Source organism: Salvelinus fontinalis, chromosome 17 (assembly GCF_029448725.1).
Source record: "Salvelinus fontinalis isolate EN_2023a chromosome 17, ASM2944872v1, whole genome shotgun sequence".
Taxonomy (NCBI): Eukaryota; Metazoa; Chordata; class Actinopteri; order Salmoniformes; family Salmonidae; genus Salvelinus; species Salvelinus fontinalis.
Window position 1 is genome coordinate 44461495 of NC_074681.1, and position 23655 is coordinate 44485149.

At 41.0% G+C, this 23655-nt stretch overlaps 1 protein-coding gene across 3 annotated transcripts in view; it reads right to left on the bottom strand.

Annotated features, from left to right (window-relative positions):
• The window catches only part of efr3a (EFR3 homolog A (S. cerevisiae)), a 219416-nt gene that overhangs the window by 46421 nt on the left and 149340 nt on the right, over positions 1-23655 (bottom strand). For all 3 annotated transcript variants that reach the window (XM_055867573.1, XM_055867571.1, XM_055867572.1), the window contains exons 11-13: positions 18519-18689; positions 16021-16135; positions 13187-13238 (exon numbers count right to left, since the gene is read on the bottom strand). In XM_055867573.1, the coding sequence (XP_055723548.1) occupies positions 13187-13238; positions 16021-16135; positions 18519-18689 (338 nt within the window). The remainder of the gene's footprint in view (positions 1-13186; positions 13239-16020; positions 16136-18518; positions 18690-23655) is intronic.

Sequence of the window (23655 nt, forward strand, 5' to 3'; positions counted from 1 at the left end):
AACACTTGAATTTTGTTGTTGAAAGTAAATAAAGAAACCAGACTGCAATGAAAGGTTGTTGTCCTTCTTTATGAATTCTCTTCTCAGTTATTTACATAACATAATAAACAGATATACTGCAATTCAGTTTTCTTTATTGTAAACTATCAAAGCGCTCCACAGTGCCTTTGGAAAGTATTCAGACCCTTGGACTTTTTCCACATTTTGTTACGTTACAGTCTTATTCTAAAATTGATTAAATATTTTTTCCCCCTCAGCAATCTACACACAATACCTCACAATGACGAAGAAAAAACAGGTTTGTAATTTTTTTTGCAAATGTATTAAAAATAATAAAAAAATAAAAAATCTTATTTACATAAGTATTCAGACCCTTTGCTATGAGACTCAAAATTGAGCTCAGGTGCATCCTGTTTCCAGTGATCATCCTTGAAATGTTTCTACAACTTGATAGGAATCCACCTGTGGCAAATTCAATTGATTGGACATGATTTGGAAATGCACACACATAAGGTCCCGCAGTTGACAGTGCAAGTCAGAACAAAAATCTGCGGAAGGGTACCAAAAAAGGTCTGCTGCATTGAAGGTCCCCAAGAACACAGTGGCCTCCATTATTCTTAAATGGAAGAAGTTTGGAACCACCATGACTCTTTCTAGAGCTGTTCACCCGGCCAAACTGAGCAATCGGGGGAGAAGGGCCTTGGTCAGGGAGGTGACCAAGAACCCGATGGTCACTGGCAGAACTCTAGAGTTCCTCTGTGGAGATGGGGGACAACCAGATATGGTTGTCCTTCTGGAAGGTTCTCCCATCTCCACAGAGGAACTCTGGAGCTCTCTAATCTTCACCAAGTAGCTCCTCATCAAAGGCATTTTCATTCAAGATGTCCATGATCTCATGGTCCTCCTCATTCTGCAGGCCTTCCTCTGCGATTACCCTTTAGCACATAAGAACAGGGATGAATGGAAGGGAATTGTGTAGTTACAAGTTATCAACCTGTCGGCAAGGTGACAAAAGTAAAATTGTACAATCCAAAGGTTTTCACTATCACATCTGCGAAAACGTAACAATTTAATATCTGATAGTCGATAACTGAAATAATATAATCATGTACAGTACCAGTCAAAAGTTTGAAAATAGTAAAAATAAAGAAAAACCTTTGAATGAGTACCGGTAGGTGTGTCCAATCTTTTGACTGGTACTGTATGCTTGTAGCAAAGTCTGACCAGCTATACCTCCAGCCTGAGCTTCCATAAGTCCTATGATCTATCATAAGGGTTATATATTCATTCAACAATTTTTTAGCAATCATATCACAGATAAACATACACCTAATGAGAGATGTGCTCGCTAATAATAATAACAATAATAAGCTACCCTCTCTCTTCTGGCTGGCAGGCTAGTAGCTACAAATCCAATTACGAGCAAGTTAGTTTTAGCTCCAATACCTAATGACATACTGCCAAAGAAAACAAACATAAAAAAAATGACAAGACACGAGCTAAATCAAGTAGGCTACCTTGGTCCATTGGGTGACTGACTGCAGCTTGAACAACAGTCAACAGGCTAGCTACCATTAGTTAGCTCACAGACTGGTAGCTATCAATCTAGCTAACATTATCTGAAGTGACATAATGGCCATAGTGGCCTGTAAATATGATGACATAGCTAATGTAGGCAAGTAATTAGTAGAAAATAACGTTGCCATCATTATCATGTAAACAAATTTACTTTAGAGAGACGTCAATTGCCATAGCTAGAAAAGTTCATAAAAAAATAGCTAGCTAGCAATGCCAATGTTCGCTAGCTAAAATCCAGTCCTTCAATCCTAAGAAGGTAGCTAAAGTTGCCAGAAGATACCTACCCTACCGTTACGCTTGTTTACACCGAGCTGCACTGGGGTTAGAACGCAATCATGGTTACATAAAGACACCGTGGAGTCGGTGCGAAATACGGGTTGGAAAGCGTACCTCAATGCAGGCATGGGATATGCAACTGTACTCCAACTTTTACCTTTATCTACACTGCTCCATCGAGAAGATTGAAATACTGCTAGTTTTCCTAGAAAACTGTCCATTTCGTCCTCATGCTAGCTAGCAGTAGCCACAGCAGCCAGTCTTCTCGATGGAGCAGTATGGATAAAGGTACAATTCGGAGTACAGTGGCATATCCCATCGCTGCAAAGGTACGTTTTGGCATATCCCATAGCTGCAAAGGTACGTTTTATGACCCATTTTCACGCCGGCTCAACGGTGTCTTAACGTAACCATAATTGCGTTTAGACTCCAGTGTAGCTCAGTGTAAACAAGCGTAACGGTAGGGTCGGTATCTTGTGGCAAGCTACATTTATACTCCATCATATTGATGACAAAAGGTTTTCCTACTAATGATTTGGGACTTTTATAAATGTCATATTTTTTCCAAGTCACTATAATGCACATTAGACAAAAAGTCATCAGCATCAGTCATCTTCATCAGCACATGGCGGCTCAGAGAATGCCATTGAGTAGCTACTATAACTTTCATTTGGGCATCAGTCCTCAAGACAACATTCAAAACAATATTGTGATGAATGATGCTACCCATGAATAGCATGTCCTTAACTTATAAGAGAAAAATAAATATCTAGACACTTACTTCATGAATGGTTGATGCTGCTGCCGATTTGAAAATCAATGCGATGCTTGATGGAACTGCTGGGAAATCCACGTGTACCTAGCCTGATTTGCAATGTAGTCCGATGCAAAGTATGCTGTGCCGGAGGTTCGACTCAACTTCTCTGACAGTTGATTATGAAAAATAAATCGAAGCCAAATCAGACGAAGTGATTGTTTGGAGGGAATACTGTGCAAAGGCAGCCATTCTGCACAATCTCTCTTGCTTTTGGGCGGGACCAGCACTAAAACTAGAAGGGAATATGTAAATAAACGATTAATGTTAATTAATTTATTATAATCAGATCTCCGGGTGACGTTATGCGGTGGTCCAAAATTACATCCCACCCGAACAGGTTGAAAATCCATGTGTTTTTTTACACAAAATGTCAGGCCTTTTTATTTTTACACAAAAATGACTGTCATAATTTTCACCATTTCATTGTGTTATTTTGACCTCATAGTGTCGAAACATCTTGTGAAAAACTGGAAAACATGTTTTTAACTGCACTGCCTCTTTAAAACCAGCCAGCCCTCCCTGAGAAGCAGCCAGACAGTGTTCTGTCTCCGTGAGCATTCTAGCTATTATACCTCCTCTGTTTTGTTTTATGCTTCAGATGGAATGTTGTTCAATCATGACAATTCAGTATGTGTTCTGTATAACTCTTATAACAGTGTAAAGAGTTTGGGTGTGTGTTTTGTAGCACTCTGAAAATAGTACTGATTTTTGTACAATAGCTTTGATGCAGCTAGGTGGTGGTATTAGGGGCTGGTGTGTGTACGTGCGTGCGTCGGCGGGGTGGGGGCGGTGGAGTAACCGCGTGCCGGTTTTGGTGGGCCTGTCTGCGTCAAAATCCTTTTTTTTTTTTTTTACCTCCCTGTGTGTGTGTGGTGACTAGTGTCCCGTCATCATATGTACAGAGAAAATGTGTGTGTGCACTGTGCACATGCTCCAGTAGGAACATCTGTATTCCTTGTGTGTACAGTACATGATGAAGTGAGAAAGAAAACATAACAAATGAGTCTCCCACCCCAACACCCCCACCCCCATCTTAGACTCATAATCAGACAGAGTCGACTTTGTGTTACATGTGCTGATCCCAGTTGCCTCGGACCCATCTGCAGCTGCATGGTTAGAAATATGTTTAAAAAAATGTCCCTATCTTCCAGCTGCACGGGAAAGCAGCAGAAAAGCGAGCGAGGAGATTGACTTTGCAATACGCCACCCTCCTACGCCCCCGGTCGATCGTGCAGATGCCCCATGGGAAAAGAAGTGTGTGACATATGCGTCATGGGAAAAATAGAATGTGCATATGTAACACGTGTCTGAGCGCACATACAGTATGTGTGTGGTGTGTGTGTGTGTGTGTGTAAAGTCTTCTCCGTGTGAACGTTTCCTCTGCCTTAGGGGCTTTTTTCCACCTGCGTATAGCCATCTCGTACAGCAGTCAGTTGAACAAGAGAGAGGCTTAACAGAACAGCGGGGAATATAGACCGAGCTAACCTGACAAGGTGGGAGCCACACACACACACTGGAGAGACACAGGGAGTTAATTAACATTGCAGGGAATGAGAGTGAATGAAGCTTTCAGCCCTTCAGCATTCCTTTATAGGGAGTATAATAGGGCTGAGCATTTTAAATAATTTCAATATTCAAATAATATTGTAACCGACATGCAGATTTACTAGGTTTATCACTAGAATACAATAACAGGGGTGTATCACTAAGACAGCTTCAGGCATCAGTATATTGTTTTGGTCACTTTTCAGCAGTGGAACGATTTACAGCTATTGTCTTAGAATTACATTGGAATGCATTAGCTGTTTATCATGTTGTAATTACTCTATGCAAGTAGACAAATGCACCTTGCAGCTCCTCATATTAAGCTTAATTCAGCATTAAGCATATTTAGCCAATGCATCGCATTTCTGCTTTTGAACATTGCATGTGCCTGAAATATAATTTTCCATAATAGGCACATATTGAACATTTGTCTTCCTTCCAACAATGTCACGGAAGCTGGAGGAAGCAGTTAGTTGTAATCACCAGCGAAATCACTGTTTGTGAGGGACTTACGTGGGACTGTTCCTCATCTCATCTATTTGAAAAGGAAACATTTTATTAATATACAAGGTTGTTTATACTTATTTTAGCTTGTTTATATTTATTTTAACCATAGGAGCTTCATGGTATACACCAAAAATAGAGCGTTATAGCATTTGCATAATTGTGTTGGTTTGATGTACGGATGTTGCCATTGTTTTACTGAAAACATAAGTCAATACATACGGACTTACTGTCACAGTATTACTATATGCTACAGCTCAAAGAATATATATTTATTTTTGACTTATTTAAAACTGCAATGAGAATAATAAAACGTGTACATGGTGAAGTACATGGTGACTTATCCTTAATTCTTATTACAAGGTACTATTGGGTTACAATATCATAAAATGTATTCGGATATCCGGATAGTAGAAATATGTGTGTTTAACGTATGTTTTTAACCTGAGCATTTGCTGTGTGATGGAGGCACTTGCTTTTTTGTCCTCTATTGGTCCCGCAAGCAAGGGGGAGGCCGATGACTGAGCGCCCCCATCGAATAAACTCAATGAATTGCGAACTCCTTGAATTTCGCTATTGTTTCTAAAATAAATGTTTTTTTGCTCACTTTTCTTGTGTTTACTTTCCAGTATTTACACTTGGAATATCGTTTTTCAACGGTTAAAGTAAAAACATTTTTACAAAGCCTTTTCATTGTTAAAATAGGCCTATAATTTTTTTTTTTATGAATACAAATGATCGAATAATAACATCTGTTTGGATATTCAAATAACCGAGCCCATCTCTAGAGAATAACACTTCAATCTGTCTAAAATAATATTACATATACTGTAGAATATAAATGCCACTTAGCAGATGCTTTTACCCAAAGCAACTTACAGTAGTGCATACATTGGCGTGTATGTGATCCCTGCTGGGATTGAACCCACGACCTTGGCGTTGCTAGTACCACGTTCATAACAACTAAGCCACAGGACTATAATTAACATGGACCGATTCTTCCATGAACTATCATTCCTTGATATGGAATGTTTATACATATTCGTATGATGTAGAATAATGTATTTTACTAAGGCTTATAATACATTCAGTCTCTCTCCAATGTAGTAAATTCCTAACTGACTCAAAATAGCTGTTTAGTCAGGATCATTAAGAAATGATAATGCTTACAGTGCCTTCGGAAAGTATTCAGACCCCTTTACTTTTTCCACATTTTGTTACGTTACAGCCTAATTCAAATTTATTAAATTGTCCCCCCCCCCCCCCCCCACCTCATCAATCTACACACAATAATGACAAAGCAAAATTTTATTTTAATTTTTGCAAATTTATTAAATTTAAAAACAACTTAAATATCACATTTACATAAGTATTCAGACCCTTTACTCAGTACTTTGTTGAAACACCTATGGCAGCGATTACAGCATCGGGTCATCTTGGGTATGACGCTACAAACTGGTCACACCTGTATTTGGGGAGTTTCCCCCATTCTTCTCTGCTGATCCTCTCAAGCTCTGTCAGGTTGGATGGGGAGCGTTGCTGCACAGCTATTTATAGGTCTCTCCAGAGATGTTCCATTGGGTTCAAGTACAGGCTCTGGATGGGCCACAAGGACATTCAGAGACATGTCCCGAAGCCACTCCTGCGTTCTCATGGCTGTGTGCTTAGGGTCGTTGTCCTGTTGGAAGGTGAACCTTAGTCCCAGTCTGAGCGCTCTGGAGCAGGTTTTCATCAAGGATCTCTCTGTACTTTTCTCAGTTAATCTTTGCCTTGATCCTGACTAATCTCCCAGTCCCTGCCGCTGAAAAACATCCCCATAGCATGATGTTGCCAGGGATGGTGTAGGGATGGTGCCAGGTTTCCTCCAGACGTGATGCTTAGCATTCAGGCCAAAGAGTTCAATCTTGGTTTCATCAGACCAGAGAACCTTGTTTCTCATGGTCTGAGAGTCTTTAGGTGCCTTTGGGCAAACTCCAAGCAGGCTGTCATGTGCCTTTTACTAAAGAATGTCTTCCGTCTGGCCACTCTACCACAAAGGCCTGATTGGTGGAGTGCTGCAGAGATAGGAGAACCTTCCAGAAGGACAACAATATCCACAGAGGAACTCTGGAGCTCTGTCAGAGTGACCATCGGGTTCTTGGACACCTCCCTGACCAAGGCCCTTCTCCCCCGATTGCTCAGTTTGGCCAGGCGGCTAGCTCTTGGGAAAGTCTTTGTGGTTCCAAACTTCTTCCATTTAAGAATGATGGAGGCCACTGTGTTCTTGGGGACCTTCAATGCTGCAGAAATGTTTTGCTACACTTCCCCAGATCTGTGCCTCGACACAATCCTGTCTCGGAGCTCTACGGACAATTCCTTCTATCTCATGGCTTTGGATTTTGCTCTGACATGCACTGTGAGACCTTATAGACAGCTGTGTGCCTTTCCAAATCATGTCCAATCAATTTAATTTACCACAGGTGGACTCCAATCAAGTTGTAGAAACATCCAGGCTAATCACTGGACACTGGATGCACCAGGGCTCAATTTCAAGTCTCATAGCAAAAGGTCTGAATACGTATGTAAATAAGGTGATTGTTTTAATTTCTAATAAATTCGCAAAAATGTCTCAAAACCTGTTTTCGCTTTGTCATTATGGTGTATTGCGTGTAGATAACTGAGTTTATTTAAAAAAATCTATTTTTAGAATTGAACCTTTATTTTACTAGGCAAGTCAGTTGCGAACAAATTCTTATTTACAATGAGGGCCTACCTCGGCCAAATCCAGACGACCCTGGGCCAATCACGGCTGGATGTGATACAGCCTGGAATCAAACCAGGGACTGTAGTGACACCTCTCACACTGATAAGCAGTGCATTAGACCGCTGCGCCACTCAGGAGCCCGAGAATAAGGCTGTAACATAACAAAATGTGGAAAAAGTCAAGGGGTCTGAATACTTTCCGAATACACTGTGAATACATGCTTATGACAAATCTTATGATGTCAACGTTAAAATATAGAGTTACAACAATAATTAAATAATTAGATAGATAATAAACAGAGTAGCAGCAGCATAAAAGAGGGATCTGGGAAGCCCTTTGATTAGCTGTTCAGGAGCCTTATGGCTTGGGGGTAGAAGCTGTTAAGAAGCCTTTTGGATCTAGACTTGGCGCTCCGGTACCGCTTGCCGTGCACTAGCAGAAAGAACAGTCTATGACTATTGTGGCTGGAGTCTGACAATTTTTAGGGCCTGGATGGCGGGAAGCTTGGCCCACAGTGATGTACTGGGCCATATGCACTACCCGCTGTAGTGGCTTGCGGTCAGAGGCCGAGCAGTTGACATACAAGGCAGTGAGATGCAACCCGTCAGGATGATCTCACTGGTGCAGCTGTGAACCTTTTGAGAATCTGAGGACCCATGCCAAATCTTTTCAGTCTCCTGAGGGGTAATAGGCTTTGTCATGCCCTCTTCATGACTGTCTTAGTGTGTTTGGACCATGATAGTTTGTTGGTGATATGGACACCAAAGAACTTGAAGTTCTCAACCTGCTCCACTGCAGCCCCATCGATGAGAATGGGGGCGTGCTTGGACCTCCTTTTCCTGTAGTCCACAATCATCTCCTTTGTCTTGATCACATTGAGGGAGAGGATGTTGTCCTGGATGGCACCACACGGCCAGGTCTCTGACCGCCTCCCTATAGGCGGTCTCATCGTTGTTGGTGATCAGGCCTATTGTGACACTGTTGTGTCAGAGGCAAACTTGATGATGGTGTTGGAGTCATGCCTGGCCATGCATTCAAGAGTGAACAGGGAGTACTCGAGGGGACTGAGCACGCACCCCTGAGGGGCCCCCATGTTGAGGATCAGCGTGGGCGGATGTGTTGTTACCTACCCTTACCACCTGGGGGCAGCCTGTCAGGAACTCCGGGAACCAGTTGCAGAGGGAGGTGTTTAGTCCCAGGTCCTTAGCTTAGTGATGAGCTAAGCATGGCGCCGACAGAGATGGTCGCCTCGCTTCGAGTTCTTAGGAAACTATGCAGTATTTCGTTTTTTTATGTATTATTTCTTACATTGTTACCCCAGGAAATCTTAAGTCTTACTACATACAGCCGGGAAGAACTATTGGATATAAGAGCAACGTCAACTTATCAACATTACGACCAGGAATACGACTTTGCCGAAGCAGATCCTCTGTTCGGACCACCACCACCCAGGACAATGGAACTAATACCTGTAGGCGATCCAAAACAACGACGCCGGAAATAGGGGCAGATGAAGTGGCCATCTGGACAGGCTCTGTAGACGTGCACATTGCACACCGCTCCCGAGCCAATGTCCAGTCTCTTGACAACAAGGTAAACAAAATTTGAGCAAGGGTTGCTTTCCAGAGAGACATCAGAGATCGTAACATTCTCTGTTTCACGGAAACATGGCTCTCTCGGAATATATGGTCGGAATCAGTTCAGCCACCGAGCTTCTCCTTGCATCTCGCCAACAGAGATAAACACCTCTATGGGAAAGGAAGGGCGGGGGTGTATGCTTTATGATTAACGACTCATGGTGTAATCATAACAACATACAGGAACTCAAGACATTTTGCTCACCTGATCTAGAATTCCTTACAATCATGTGCTGGCCATTTTACCTACCAAGATCATTTTCGTCAGTTATAGTCACAGCTGTGTACATTCCCCCTCAAGCAGACACCAAGTCGACCACAAGGAACTTCACTGGACTATATGCGAACTGGAAACCATACATCCTGAGGATGCATTTATTGTAGCTGGGGATTTTAACAAAGCAAATTTGAGAACAAGTCCACCTAAATTCTTCCAGCCTATTGATTGCTCTACGCGTATGCGCAATACCCTCGATCACTGCTACTCTAACTTCCACGATGCATACAAAGCCCTCCCCCGGCCTCCCTTCGGCAAATCAGACCACAACGCCATCTACTCAAACAGGACGTACCAGTGACGAGAACCATTCAACGCTGCTCCGACCAATCGGAAGCCCCGCTTCAAGATTGTTTTGATCACGCGGACTGGAATATGTTCCAGTCAGCCTCAGAGAACAACATCGACCTATACGCCGACTCGGTGAGTGCGTTTATAAAGAAGTGCATTGAAGATGTTGTACCCACTGTGACTATTAAAACCTACCCTAAACAGACACTTTGGATGGATGGCGGTATTCATGCAAAACTGAAAGCGCGATCTACCATATTTAACCATGGAAAGAGGTCTGGGAATATGTATAAATATAAACAGTGTAGCTATTCCCTCCGCAAGGCAATCAAACAAGCGAAATGCCAGTACAGGGACAAGGTGGATTCGTAATTCAACGGCTCAGACATGAGACGTATGTGGCAGGGTGTACAGGAAATCACGGAGTACAAAAAGAAATCCAGCCACGTCACGGACACCGACGTGACGCTTCAAGACAAACTAAACACCTTCTTTGCCCGCTTTGAAGATAAGTGCCATCGTCACGGCCCACTAACAAGGACTGTGCCCCCCCCCCCCCCCCTCCTTCTCCGTGGCTGATGTGGGTAAAACATTTAACCTGTTGGGGATGGGGGCGCTGTTTAGACTATTTATGCTAATTTGGCTAATTTTTTAAACGGCTTCCCACAAAATCCTTGATCGTACAATATGCATATTATTATTATTATTATTGGATAGAAAACAGTCTATAGTTTCTATAGGAGTTGAAATTTTGTCTCTAAGTGGAACAGAGCCCATTCTACAGCAATTTCCCTGACATGGAGTCAGATTTGAGAAATGTTGGCCACTCTTCTGAAGTCAGTTAAAAGGGCACTGTCGTTGCTATGACTATACGGACACTTCTTACGTCTTCCCCTGGATGCCTTTACGTGATGACGATTCCAACGGGGTCGATTGCGCGTTCACAGGCCCTACAAATGAAAAAACCCTGAAGCTAGTCATTCTTTGGGAGCTGCGTCATGAGCCTAGAGGACACCGGCGCGCACCTGTTCCAAGCGTTAGTTTAGCCTGTTATATTTCTCCGGTCATCTTTTCACTCGTTATAGGAGTTAAAAACATCATAAGGTAGTTAATTTAAAGCGTTTTATAGCAATTTATATCCGTTTAGTGCGATTTTGGGACATTTATTTTTGCAACGATGTGAAAAGTTGGGCACGCTTTTCAGTTCATCCCGAACGCAGTTGACATTTCCACATGGCAAGAGGACAGCTTTCCACCAAAAGACGATTTCTCCCAAGAAAGGATCCTTTGCCCAAGATACTGATGGAAGAACAGCTCAAGGTAGGACATTTTTATTATGATAAATCGTGTTTCTGTCGAAACATTTTAGTGGCTTAGGACGCCATGTTTTTTGACGTAGCTTCGCTTGGCGCAAACTGTATTGAAAAGTAAGGATAAATTAAAAAATGTAATAACGCAATTGTATTAAGAATTAAATTGTCTATCAATCCCTGTCCACCCTATATTTTTTAGTCACGTTTATGAGTATTTATGTATAAGAGTAGATCACTGTCTAAGTGGCGCAAGGACTTTTTCTTTACCAGCTTGTCTACATTTCACATTGTCTAACCATGATTTTGGTGGCTAAATATAAACATTTTCGATCAAACTGTATATGCATGTTGTAATGTGATGTTACAGGAGTGTCATCGGAAGAATTCTGAGAAGGTTAGTGAAAAAATTAATATCTTTTGGCGATGTTGACTTTTATCGCTCACTTTGGCTAGAATCAATGCTGGGCTGCTAATTGCTATGTGCTAAGCTAATATAACGATTTATTGTGTTTTCGCTGTAAGACACTTAGAAAATCTGAAATATTGTCTGTATTCACAGGATCTGTGTCTTTCGATTCGTGTATGCTGTGTATTTTTACGAAATGTTTGATGATTAGTAGTTAGGTAAACACGTTGCTCATTGTAATTATTCTAGTCCATTTGTGACGGTGGGTGCAATTGTAAACTATGCCATATACCTGAAATATGCACTTTTTTCTAACAAAACCTATCCCATACCATAAATATGTTATCAGACTGTCATCTAATGAGTTTTTTTGTTGGTTAGGGGCTATAAATATCTTAGTTTAGCCGAATTGGTGATGGCTACTGGTGTTGGTGGACAAATAAAAGATGGTGGATTATGCTAATGTGTTTTTAGGTAATAGATGTACATCTTTACATATTGTGTCTTCCCTGTAAAACATTTTAAAAATCGGAAATGTTGACTGGATTCACAAGATCTGTGTCTTTCATTAGCTGTATTGGACTTTAATGTGTGAAAGTTAAATATTTTAAAAAAATATTTTTTTTGAATTTCGCGGCACTGGTTTTTCAGTGGGGGGGGGGGGGGGTGTGCCGCTAGCGCCACGCTGATCCTAGACAGGTTAAACGCGTTAACACCCGCAAAGCTGCTGGCACAGACGGCATCCCTAGATGCGTCCTCAAAGCTTGCGCAGACCAGCTGGCTGGTGTGTTTACAGACATATTAAATCGCTCCCTATCCCAGTCTGTTGTCCCCACATGCTTCAAGATGTCTACCATCGTTCCTGTACCCAAGAAGGCAAAGATAACTGAAATAAATGACTACCGCCCCATAGCACTCACTTCTGTTATCATGAAGTGCTTTGAGAGACTAGTCAAGGATCATATCACCACCACCTTACTGGCCACCCTAGACCCACTTCAGTTTGCACACTGCCCCAACAGGTCCACAGACGACGCAATCGACATCACACTGAACACTGCCCTATCCCATCTGGACAAAAGGATTACCTATGTAAGAATGCTGTTCATTGACAACAGCTCAGCATTCAACACCATGGTACCCTCCAAGCGCATCATCAAGCTGGAGGCCCTGGGTCTCAATCCCCCCTGTGCAATTGAGTCCTGGACTTTGACGGGCCGCCACCAGGTGGAAGGTAGGAAACATCATCTCCACTTCGCTGACCCTCAACATTAGGGCCCCACAAAGGGGTGCATGCTCAGCCCCCTCCCGTACTCTCTGTTCACCCACAACTGCGTGTCAAAGAATTCCTCCAACTCAATCATCAAGTTTGCAGATGACACAACAGTAGGGGGGCCTTGTTGGGCATCTGAAGTAAATACTTCCCGTCCGACTCGTAGAAGAAAAAGTTATTCTCCAGTATGGGGTGAGTAATCACTGTCATGATATCTAGAAGCTCTTTTCAGTCATAAGACATGGTGGCAGAAACATTAAGTACAAAATAACGCGAAAAAACATGCACAATTGATTACGGGATCGTAAAACGGCAGCCATCTCCTTCGGCGCTACTCAGATATACCAACAGAGAACATTGAGGTCCCTTTAGGCAGAATTAGAAAAGACTAAATTAATGGATTCATCTGTTGCCATTCTTCTCGATTGACACTATTCTTGATCAGTCTGTTGTGATCCCGATAGGCGGATACGGCTATCGTTAGACAGTACTATTGAATAAATGATCTGGCGATAGAAGTACTCACCATGATGAGCGAGCTCAGCAGCATGGCCTGAATACGCTTGGTGCCCTGGTGCCTGAGTGGAATATCAACAACAGTTTGTTAGCAAATGGTAAGGGGGAAATCACTCTGTGTGCAATAATAGTGTTTAACATGTTTTATTAATGACAAACCTCATTTCTCTATCCCACAACATACAATTATCTGTAAGTGAATTTCAAACACAGATTGAACCACAAAGACCAGTGAGGTTTTCCAATGCCTTGCAAAGAAGGGCACCCATTGGTAGGTTGGTAAAAAAAAATGTAAGCAGATATTGAATATCCATTTGACCATGGTGAAGTTATTAATTACACTTTGGATGTTGTATCAATACACCCAGTCACTACAAAGATACAGGCATCCTTCTTAACTCAGTTGCCGGAGAGGAAGGAAACTGCTCAGGGATTTCACCATGAGGCCAATTGTGACATTAAAACAGTTACAGAGTTTAATGGCTGTGATAAGAGAAAACTGAGGATGGATCAACAACATTGTAGATACTCCACAATACCAACCTAATTGACAGAGTGAAAAGAAGGAAGCCTGTACAGAAAACAAATATTCCAAAACATGCATTCTGTTTGCAACAAGCCACTAAAGTAATATTGTAAGAAATGTGGCAAAGAAATTAAACTTTTTGGCCTAAATACAAAAATTGGGCAAATCCAATACAACACATTACTGAGCACCACTCTCCATATTTTCAAATCATAGAGGTGGCTGCATCATATTATGGGTATATGTGTAATCATTAAGGACTAGTGAGTTTCAGGATAAAACATTTGCAGATTGGAGCTAAGCATAGGCAAAATCCTAGAGGAAAACCTGGTTCAGTCTGCTTTCCACCAGATACTGGGAGATGAACTCACCTTTCAGCAGGACAATAGCCTAAAACACAAGGCCAAATCTACACTGGAGTTGCTTACCAAGTGGCCGAGTTACAATTTGACTTAAACCTACTTGAAATTCTATGGCAAGACCTTAAATGGTTGTCTAATAAGGATCAACAACCAATTCGACAGAGCTTGATGACTTTTTAAAAGAATAATGGGCACAATCCAGGTGTGGAAAGCTCTTAGAGGCTTACCCACAAAGTCTCACAGCTGTAAAATTTGCTTCTACAAAGTATTGACTCAGGGGTGTGAATTATGTAAATTTGATATTTCTCTATTTAATACATTTCAAAACGTTGTCATTATGGAGTATTGTGTAAATGGTTGAGATTATTATTATTTTTTTATATATTTTGAATTCAGACTGTAAAACATCAAAATGTGGAATAAGTCAAGGGGTTTGAATACTTTCTGAAGGAATTGTATATATAGTATAACATATAACTCTACTAACTAGGTATATTCTCTATAGTACATCTGTGTGGAAAGTCAAGTATGCAAATAAAACGTTTCTACATCCTTCTATTATTACTAGAAATTACTAGAAAAATTAAAAAATATGAAAAATTCCAATGGCATCCTGGAAGTGTGTTGACCCAGATGTTTATAAGCACCTTCATAAGCACAGTACCTGTGCATTACTAACTCATAAAAGTGTGTCATCCAGTGGTGCGTATTCATCAGTGCTAAGGGAAGTCAGGCTTCCGTATAAATTTGACAAAGAAAAAAAAGAAATAATTTATATTTTGTCTCTCTGTTTCATAATTGTACTTCAATTTGCAAGACGCTGAATGTATGTCACCGGAGAAAGCAGCTGAGCGAGTGAAACAGCGCCCCTCTGTCTCTGTATGTGTAGCCCATCTATCTGATGCTGTCTGGTCAAAAAGAGTATGACATTGTTGCCGCCCGTACCATTGAATGCATGGGATGCCAGCAAGCATTTGGCCTCCCTATAAAAAAGTATAAAATAATATTGGATTTGGCTTCACACCAATCACATCACATCAAAAGCTAAACGTAATTAGAAAAGAAACTTGAATTGTTCCATCTCGTTGAATTGTTGTCCCTTTCCCAACTTAGCCATAGATGGAGATAGTGATTTGGACTGGTGGTTTTCCTTAATTCTCCGTAACCGGCCAATGATTATGATGGTGATTATTATCCAACCATAAATTCATACACTGTGCCCCTGGCCTGAGAGGATGCAAGTTCAATATGTAGCTAGATGTAGTAGGCTAATGTTAACTAGCTGGCTCATCATTGCCCATGAAAGTTAGTTAGCTAGCAAGCGTAACTAAAGTAGAGAGCTGCATTCCCACTGGCCCCGACAGATAGCATTGCAGCGTGGTCTGCATTTTTTATGCTGAAGGTGAGAGCGGGCATTCAGACAAACAACTTTGGGATTATTTCTAACCGTTGTCTTTCTGTTTTGGATGCGTTATCTATTGTATTAAAATAACCTACCGTGGCCGGATCGAAACTGGGTGACTTTTATGTTTTTCCAGTCGTTCGTAATGTGCAGTAGTAGCCTATATCATAAATGTATTGGAAAATGGCATCATCATTTGGGATATTTTTGGGCTTGGTCTCATTAAATATCGTTAATGTAGGGGTCATAAAATGTATTTAATATATGTCTCATGAGGCTCAGGCAGCATCAGGTTAGAATTGTCATGCTGATCAAAGCTCTAATCAAATCCAGACATATTTATATGCTTTATAATGCTTCCGATTTTGGCGGGAAATACCGGGTTACCTGGAAGAAAAGTGATTTGTTCTTGGCATGAAGCATTTGTAAAATACCAGGAAAATATTAAACCCTAGTACCAAACCAGTCACCCCTGAGTAAGAAAGGAGAACCCCCGAGATGAACCTAATGTCCATGGGAAACCCTGTAGCGTGGAGGTAATAAGTGTGACTCACCCAATCTTCACAGTGTCCAGGGTGTGGCAGGGGGTGCCATACACGGGCACCTTGCCCATGATGAACATCATCACCTCCGCACGCTGGTAGTCTGGCAGGTTGCCACCAAAGAACCCTGTGTGACCATGGGGTAAATGAATGCCTTACAAAACTTTGTCTGTTAAATTGTCAAACGATGCAAATATTTTTCTTTGGCACTCTGACTTTAAAGGAATGGCGCATAGACAAGTTATTTCCAATTATACTGTGTGTAGAGCATACAAATTCAAGCGCATGTAACTACGAGGTCAACAATAAAAAGTCACCCTCTGCAATTTAAACAGCCTGGAAATCAATAAAAAAAAAAACAATATAGGAGGGCTCCATAATAACTTTTACCTGTGGTGGCACCAACATTTTCATAATTTGGTCCTTAAAATATATTTTTTAAATGATTGTGATTAATTGTATTGTCTGAAAACGTCCAAAATACATGATCTACATGTCAAAACAAGTTGGTATGGAGATGAAAGAAATGCCAGAGCGTCAAGTGTGCACTCTGAACGTTCCGAGAGCGAAACGAGATGGGTGGACAAAGAAGAGCTCTTCACTAGATACCAAAACATTCAAAAGGCCATTTTCTCAAAAGTGAGTTTACAAGTTTATCAACTTTCAAAGCAGAATTACTTTTCCACTGTTCCTCAAAAATGCAGTGTATGATCTACAATTTTGTATCTCTGAGTCTCTACTTTTATCCCACGCAAAAAAAAAGCCATTTAAAACTTTGCTACATAAGACAGAATCCAGGTGGTGAGTCACATTTGGCAGACGTTTTAAAGTCCTTCAAAGCGCTATTGAGATGGTATGATTCAAGGCATGTTTTAGATAGGCCTACATTTAAATCTAACATGTCCAACCAGGAAAGATAATGGTATTTTGATGTGCAACACCTAACCAGTGATTGGCATTCATTATGGGTTGACAATTACGCTATTGTTGCTATAACTTTACTGTCTAAATATGGTTATTAGATTATTTTTGCTCAATAGACAATAATTAAAAAAACATTAAAATTACATTTAATTTGGGGCTAATTTACCATCTGACTCTGAGGAAGTGGAAACTCAAAACCCTTTAGCCAAATAATTAAAGGGATACTTTGAGATTTTGGCAATGAGGGCCTTTTTATCTACTACCCAGAGTCAGATGAACTAGTGGGTACCATTTGTATGTCTGTGTGTCCAGTAGGAAGGAAGTTAAAAGTAAGTAGTTTTGAGAGCAAATGCTAACTAGAGTTAGCGCAATGACTGGAAGTATATGTGGTCCCGTGTGGCTCAGTTGGTAGAGCATGGCGCTTGCAACGCCAGGGTTGTGGGTTCAATTCCCACGGGGGACCAGGGTTCAATTCCCACGGGGGGACCAGGGTGAATATGTATAAACTTTCCAATTTGTAAGTCGCTCTGGATAAGAGCGTCTGCTAAATGACTTAAATGTAATGTAAATGTAAATGTATATGGATATATTCTAGCATTCATGGTATCCCTGAGTTCATCTGACTCTGGGGAAGTAGATAAAGGGCCTCGATGTGAAAATCCCAAAGTTTCTCTTTAAATATAATTTCCTGCTAGTTAACCGTGTAACAGAATAATCTAACAGTAAATGTAGGCCTAATGTCTTAAAATACTTTGCCTCTATAAAGGCCTATACAATCACCTCGAATGGCAATATGGGCTCCCCGTGCTCCATAGATACTTCAGGGTTAATTGGTACTAAAATGGTCAATATGGAGAGTTGGGGGAAAAAATGTCTTACCTACAGAAAGCTGGTTGTGACTAGATGAAGTACAGCTACGGATGAGATTTACCATTGAACAACAGCAAGACTTTGGACTTAAATCTTTTGAAGCCAGACCGAGACTTGATGCTTTTCGTTGTTATGGCGATAGCTATCGACAGTTAGGTTAGATAGCTAGTGTCCCTCAACTATGACAAAAAATATACTTTAACCACTGTATATTTGTTTACCCATTCATCTGTGATGACAGATAACTAGTGTTCATATGGATGTTACAGTGACGTGACAATTAGCTAAAGTTACTGCCCTCGGGGAGCACGAAGACAAGTTGGAGCGAATGACTAGTGTTTTATCGAGGTGCTTGCCGACGTGAGGTGCTTGCACTGGGCAGCTGTATCACGGTGTCGCGGGCAGTAGCTAACCTGGCCAATTTTTCCCTCCCATGATTTTATTGCAAGTAGGATAATAGCCAACTCAAGAAATAACTAATATTGATAACCAGAGTTTGGCCGGGGTAGGCCGTCATTGTAAATAAGAATTTGTTCTTAACTGACTTGCCTAGTTAAATAAATAAACAAAAATTAAATGTGAAATAAAGGTTAAATAAAAAATTAAATGGGCATATGAATGTTTTGTGTGGACCCTAGGAAGAGTAGCTGTCATGACTAACAACTAACGGGGAAAAAATAAATAAAAAATGCAATGGGCATGTTAGGGAAACTAACCGATTGTCTGGATGATGGCGTTCTGGACGATGCGCTCCTCGCTCTCCTTGACCCGTCCGGACGAGGACACGCTGGCGCCGGAGTTCCGTCTGGAGTTCTCACCCAGCTCAAAGTCCACACTCATCCGCAGGTGCTTGAGCAGGGTGTTGAACACCTCCAGTACCGTAGGGCCTGATGATACACATACACACAAGCAAGCACAGAGACACACACACAAACACGCAGAAACACAAGCAAGCACACACAGAGGCACACACACACAAACACAAGCAAGCACACACACTTAGGGACTGCGATCAACACACCATCTGGTCACCAAAGACTATTGGATTCTATTATCACATATAAAAGCTTGTAAAACTATACAATCACCAAGGAATACTACACTCCATGTTCTAGCACAATACAATAAAACATCACCAGGGTATATACTCCACCATAGTACAGTAATATATATACACATATATACATACATACAGTACCAGTCAAAAGTTTGGACACCTACTCATTCAAGGGTTTTTCTTTATTTTGACCATTTTCTACATTGTAGAATAATAGTGAAGACATCAAAACTACGAAATGGCACACATAAAATCAAGTAGTAACCAAAAAAGTGTTAAACAAATCAAAATATATTTTATATTTTTTAAAGTAGCCACCCTTTCCCTTGATGACAGCTTTGTACACTCTTAGCATTCTCCCATCCAGCTTCATGAGGTAGTCACCGTGAATGCATTTCAATAAACAGGTGTGCCTTGTTAAAAGTTATATGGTGGAATTTATTTTCTACTTAATGCATTTGAGACAATCAGTTGTGTTGTGACAAGGTAGGGGTGGTATACAGAAGATGGTCTATTATCAAATCAGGCTAAGTCCATATTATGGCAAGAACAGCTCAAATAAGCAAAGAGAAACGACAGTCCATCATTACTTTATGGTCAGTCAATCCGAAAAATTTCAAAAACGTTGAAAGTTTCTTCAAGTGCAATCGCAAAAACCATCAAGAGATATGATGAAACTGGCTCTCATGAGGACCGCTACAGGAAAGGAAGACCCAGAGTTACTACTGCAGCAGAGGATAAGAGTCATTAGAGTTAACTGCACCTCAGATTGCAGCCCCCCAAAAATGCTTCACAGAGTTCAAGTAACAGACACATCAACATCAACTGTTCAGAGGAGACTGTGTGAAATCAGGCCTTCATGGTCAAATTTCTGCAGAGAAACCACAAATTTGAGACTGTTGGTTCCAACCGCCGTGTCTTTGTGAGACACAGAGTAGGTGAGCGGATGATCTCCAAATGTGTGGTTCCCACCGTGAAGCATGGAGGAGGAGGTGTGATGGTGTTTTGCTGGTAACACTGTTGGTGAATTATTTAGAATTTAAGACACACTTAACCAGCATGGCTACAACAGAAATCTGCACCGATATCCCATCCTATCTGATTTGCACTTAGTGGGCCTATAATTTGTTTATCAACAGGACTTGGACCCAAAAACACACCTCCAGGCTGTGTAAGGGCTATTTGACCAAGAAGGAGAGTGATGGAGTGTTGCATCAGATGACCTGGCCTCCACAATCACCCAACCTCAACCCAATCGAGATGGTTTGGGATGAGTTGGAGCGCAGAGTGAAGGAAAAGCAGCCCACAAGTGCTCTGTACTTGTGGGAACTCCATCTAGACTGTTGGAAAAACCTTCCAAGCTGAAGCTGGTTGAGAGAATGCCAAGAGTGTGCAAAGCTGTGAACAAAGCAAAGGGTGGCTACTTTTAACAATCTCAAATATAAAATATATTTAGATTTGTTTAACACTTTATTTGGTTAATACATGATTCCATATGTGTTATTTCATAGTGTTTATGCCTTCACTATTATTATACAATGTAGAAAATAGTGTAAAAAAAGAAAAACCCTTGAATGAATAGGTGTGTCCAACCTTTTGACTGGTAGTGTATATGATCAGCCAGGTGGAACCAGCCTGATGGCTACGTTCACCATTTACCAAGTGAATTAGAAAGCTGAACGCAGTATCAAGCTGGTTCCACCAGGACAACATATCCTATACTGTACATACATTACAAACATCACCAGTGTATAGAAAGACCCCATGAAATAGGAAATTAGACCGTGCCATTTCCCATTTATTTAGGGTTGAGGCATATCACAAGATGATGTGGGACGTGGATCAGTCTTGACATTTCACCACTTTTGGGGTCTGGAAATATCTAACAAAGTATTTGATTTTTGAGTCAAGAAGTACAAATGGTCCTAATCCTAATGATCCATAGAAAGACAACTTAATTGAAAAATGACCAGCACTTGCAAATGAAGCATTTAAAGAAATCCATCATACTCAGCCGCTTACGTCAATAACTCAAATTTACACTTTATTTGCAAGTGCTGGCTGTCTTTTTTATTCAAGTCAGATTAACCCTGGGCTACAGCAACCAAGTCTTACTTTCAGAATTTGAGCATGTCAGATTTAGCATTTTCCATAGAAAACCAAACCTACTTGGCTGAGTTACGACCCTAAGTCAGAGGACGTAACTAGTTGCATCCTTGGTCTGGTACGCCTCCCCTGATTCATTAGGCCATTGGATGTTATACCTCCAATTTGGTCTCAAAAGCAAAAAGACTCCCTCATGTCTCTTTAGATGGTTTACTACTTTTAAAATGGGGATATGTCTATATATTATTATATGCCACTCAGTGACTTACAGTACAGTGAGTGCACACATACACTGAGTATAAAAAACATTAAGAACACCTGCTCTTTCCATGACTGACCGACCAGGTGAAAGCTATGATCCCTTATTGATGTAGCCTGTTAAAATCCACTTCAAATCAGTCTTGATGAAGAGGAGGAGACCGGTAAAGTAGGATTTTTAAGCCTTGAGACAATTGAGACATGGGTTGTGTGTGTGTGTGCCATTCAGAGGGGGAATGGGTAAGACAAAATATTAAAGTGCCTTTGAACGGGGGTATGGTAGTAGGTGCACCGATTTGTGTCGAGAAATGCAACGCTTCTGGGTTTTTCCACATTCAACAGTTCCCCATGTGTATCAAGAATGGTCTACCAACCGAAGGACATCCAGCCAACTTGACACAACTGTGGGAAGAATTGTAGTCAACATGGGCCAGTATCCCTGTTCTGAAGGCCAGAGGGCGGGGTGGGGGGATGCAACTTAATATTAGGAAGATGTTCCTACTGTTTGGTATAGTCAGTCTATGTGATCCCTGCAGGAAGTAAACCCACAACCGTGACATTGCTTGTGCCACGCTCTCCTCCTAACTGGGCCACGCAGGACCAGGTAATGATACAAGTAAACCACGCTCAGTTTGTTTCTTAGTGGATTAATCCAAATTACTTTCTCATATTATAAAAAAAAAAAAATTGTGTAGAAAGGACTACAAGCAGTTAATACATTTCATTTCTGGCACTACTAATGTCACTGTACACCCCAATATATCACAGAAAGAATCACAACAGAAAAACTACAAATGACCATTTCATTGATACACAGTTTAGCACAGGGGTGGAGGAAGTTGGCATAGTAGTTTACACCATCACTTCAAACATCAATATTGTCCTATAGCTACAGTACCACAACAAGAGACACCAAATCCAAACTTCCACCAATGCAGTTGAAGACACAATGGGTCACATTCAATTCCAGTCAAATAATCTGCATCAGTAAACAGATGATGTGAGAGGTAGGTGAGGTCGCCACATAGTTCAAATAACTAAGGAGGCGCGATTAGATCTACCGAGACCCACCCCATTTACAAACAAAAGTAGGGCCCAAACTTGAAAAGGTACAAAGTGTGGCTTTAAGACCAAACCAAACCAGAGCATACACCGTATGTTATACTGTATCTATGGAATAAAATAAAAAAAGTGTTTGTCCAAAATATAGCTTGGATGGGTGTAAGTTTGGTTAAGATATGGTGTTGATAAAAGTCGCCCATAACCACTGATCCAGGGACAGATTAAAAACGATGGTCAAGGTTAGGATGATCATAGTTTGGTGGTTAGGGGCCCACTTCTACCTCCAGCTATGGAGCCCCCTGCAGCCTGAACATACCTAACCAGAGATTTGGTGGGGATGAGGTTTGGGACGTTGGGTCAACAGTGTATGCGCTGTTGTATGTATGTTTGTTGGAACGGGTCAGTCCTGTTGAGAGAGCGGTTTTAAATCGGGAGGGGAAAAAGAGGGCCAAATAATTGTGTTTAAATAAACAAACACGATCAAAGTATCTTCCTCCTCCTAGTCTTCCTCTCCAAACTGAACATCTACTATTAAATCAAGGAGAATTCATTCAAAGTGGTGGACAGTATTCGGTCTCTCATCATTACAGTAGCATTACCCCCCCCCAAAAAAAGTTAAATGGCTAGCTTGTAGCTATCATGCTGACAATAAATCTACATACAGTCACAACAGAAGAGTTGAGAATTGACAGCTTAACCAAGCAGTTGTCACCATCAACAAGATAATCATTGTCAAATAATTTCCTATGCATCCATCGAACCATAGACCCATCCATTGACTACATCTAGATGAGCATTTCTCAAACGTTTTTGTGCCAAAGCATTCCAGTTACTAATAAGCAAGCAGTGATTAAGAAAATGACTGAAAACAGTTCAATCCCAGTGGATTGATAAGGAATAAATAAAAAAAAAGGGTATGGTTGAGAGAGGAGTCAAAAGAAATGGCTAGCTGCATTGAAAAACAATTTGAATAAACTGAACTAAAATAAACTATACTATGAAACAAAGATAAATTATACAAAGAATGATAGTAAAAAGCTTTGGAGCACCTTAAAGGAATGGGTATGCATTCTTCTTCTGGGGGCTCTTTGCCAAAAATTATTGACAATTGCATTTTTTATTAAAAACACCAATTTTTGTAGGTGTTTTCCCTATGATATCTCCTAATATACAGAATTGTTTAAGATAGCTTGATGGTGCATATTATTACTATTTTATTCAGCTGGGGGTGGCAGGCAGCCTAGACATTAGAGAGGCAAGCCAGCAACTGGAGGGTTGTCAGTTTGAATCCCAGGGTCTGACGGGAAAACATTTGTCGGGAAGTCAGCTGGCAACTGGAAGGTTGCTGGTATCAAATTCTAGATGCCATC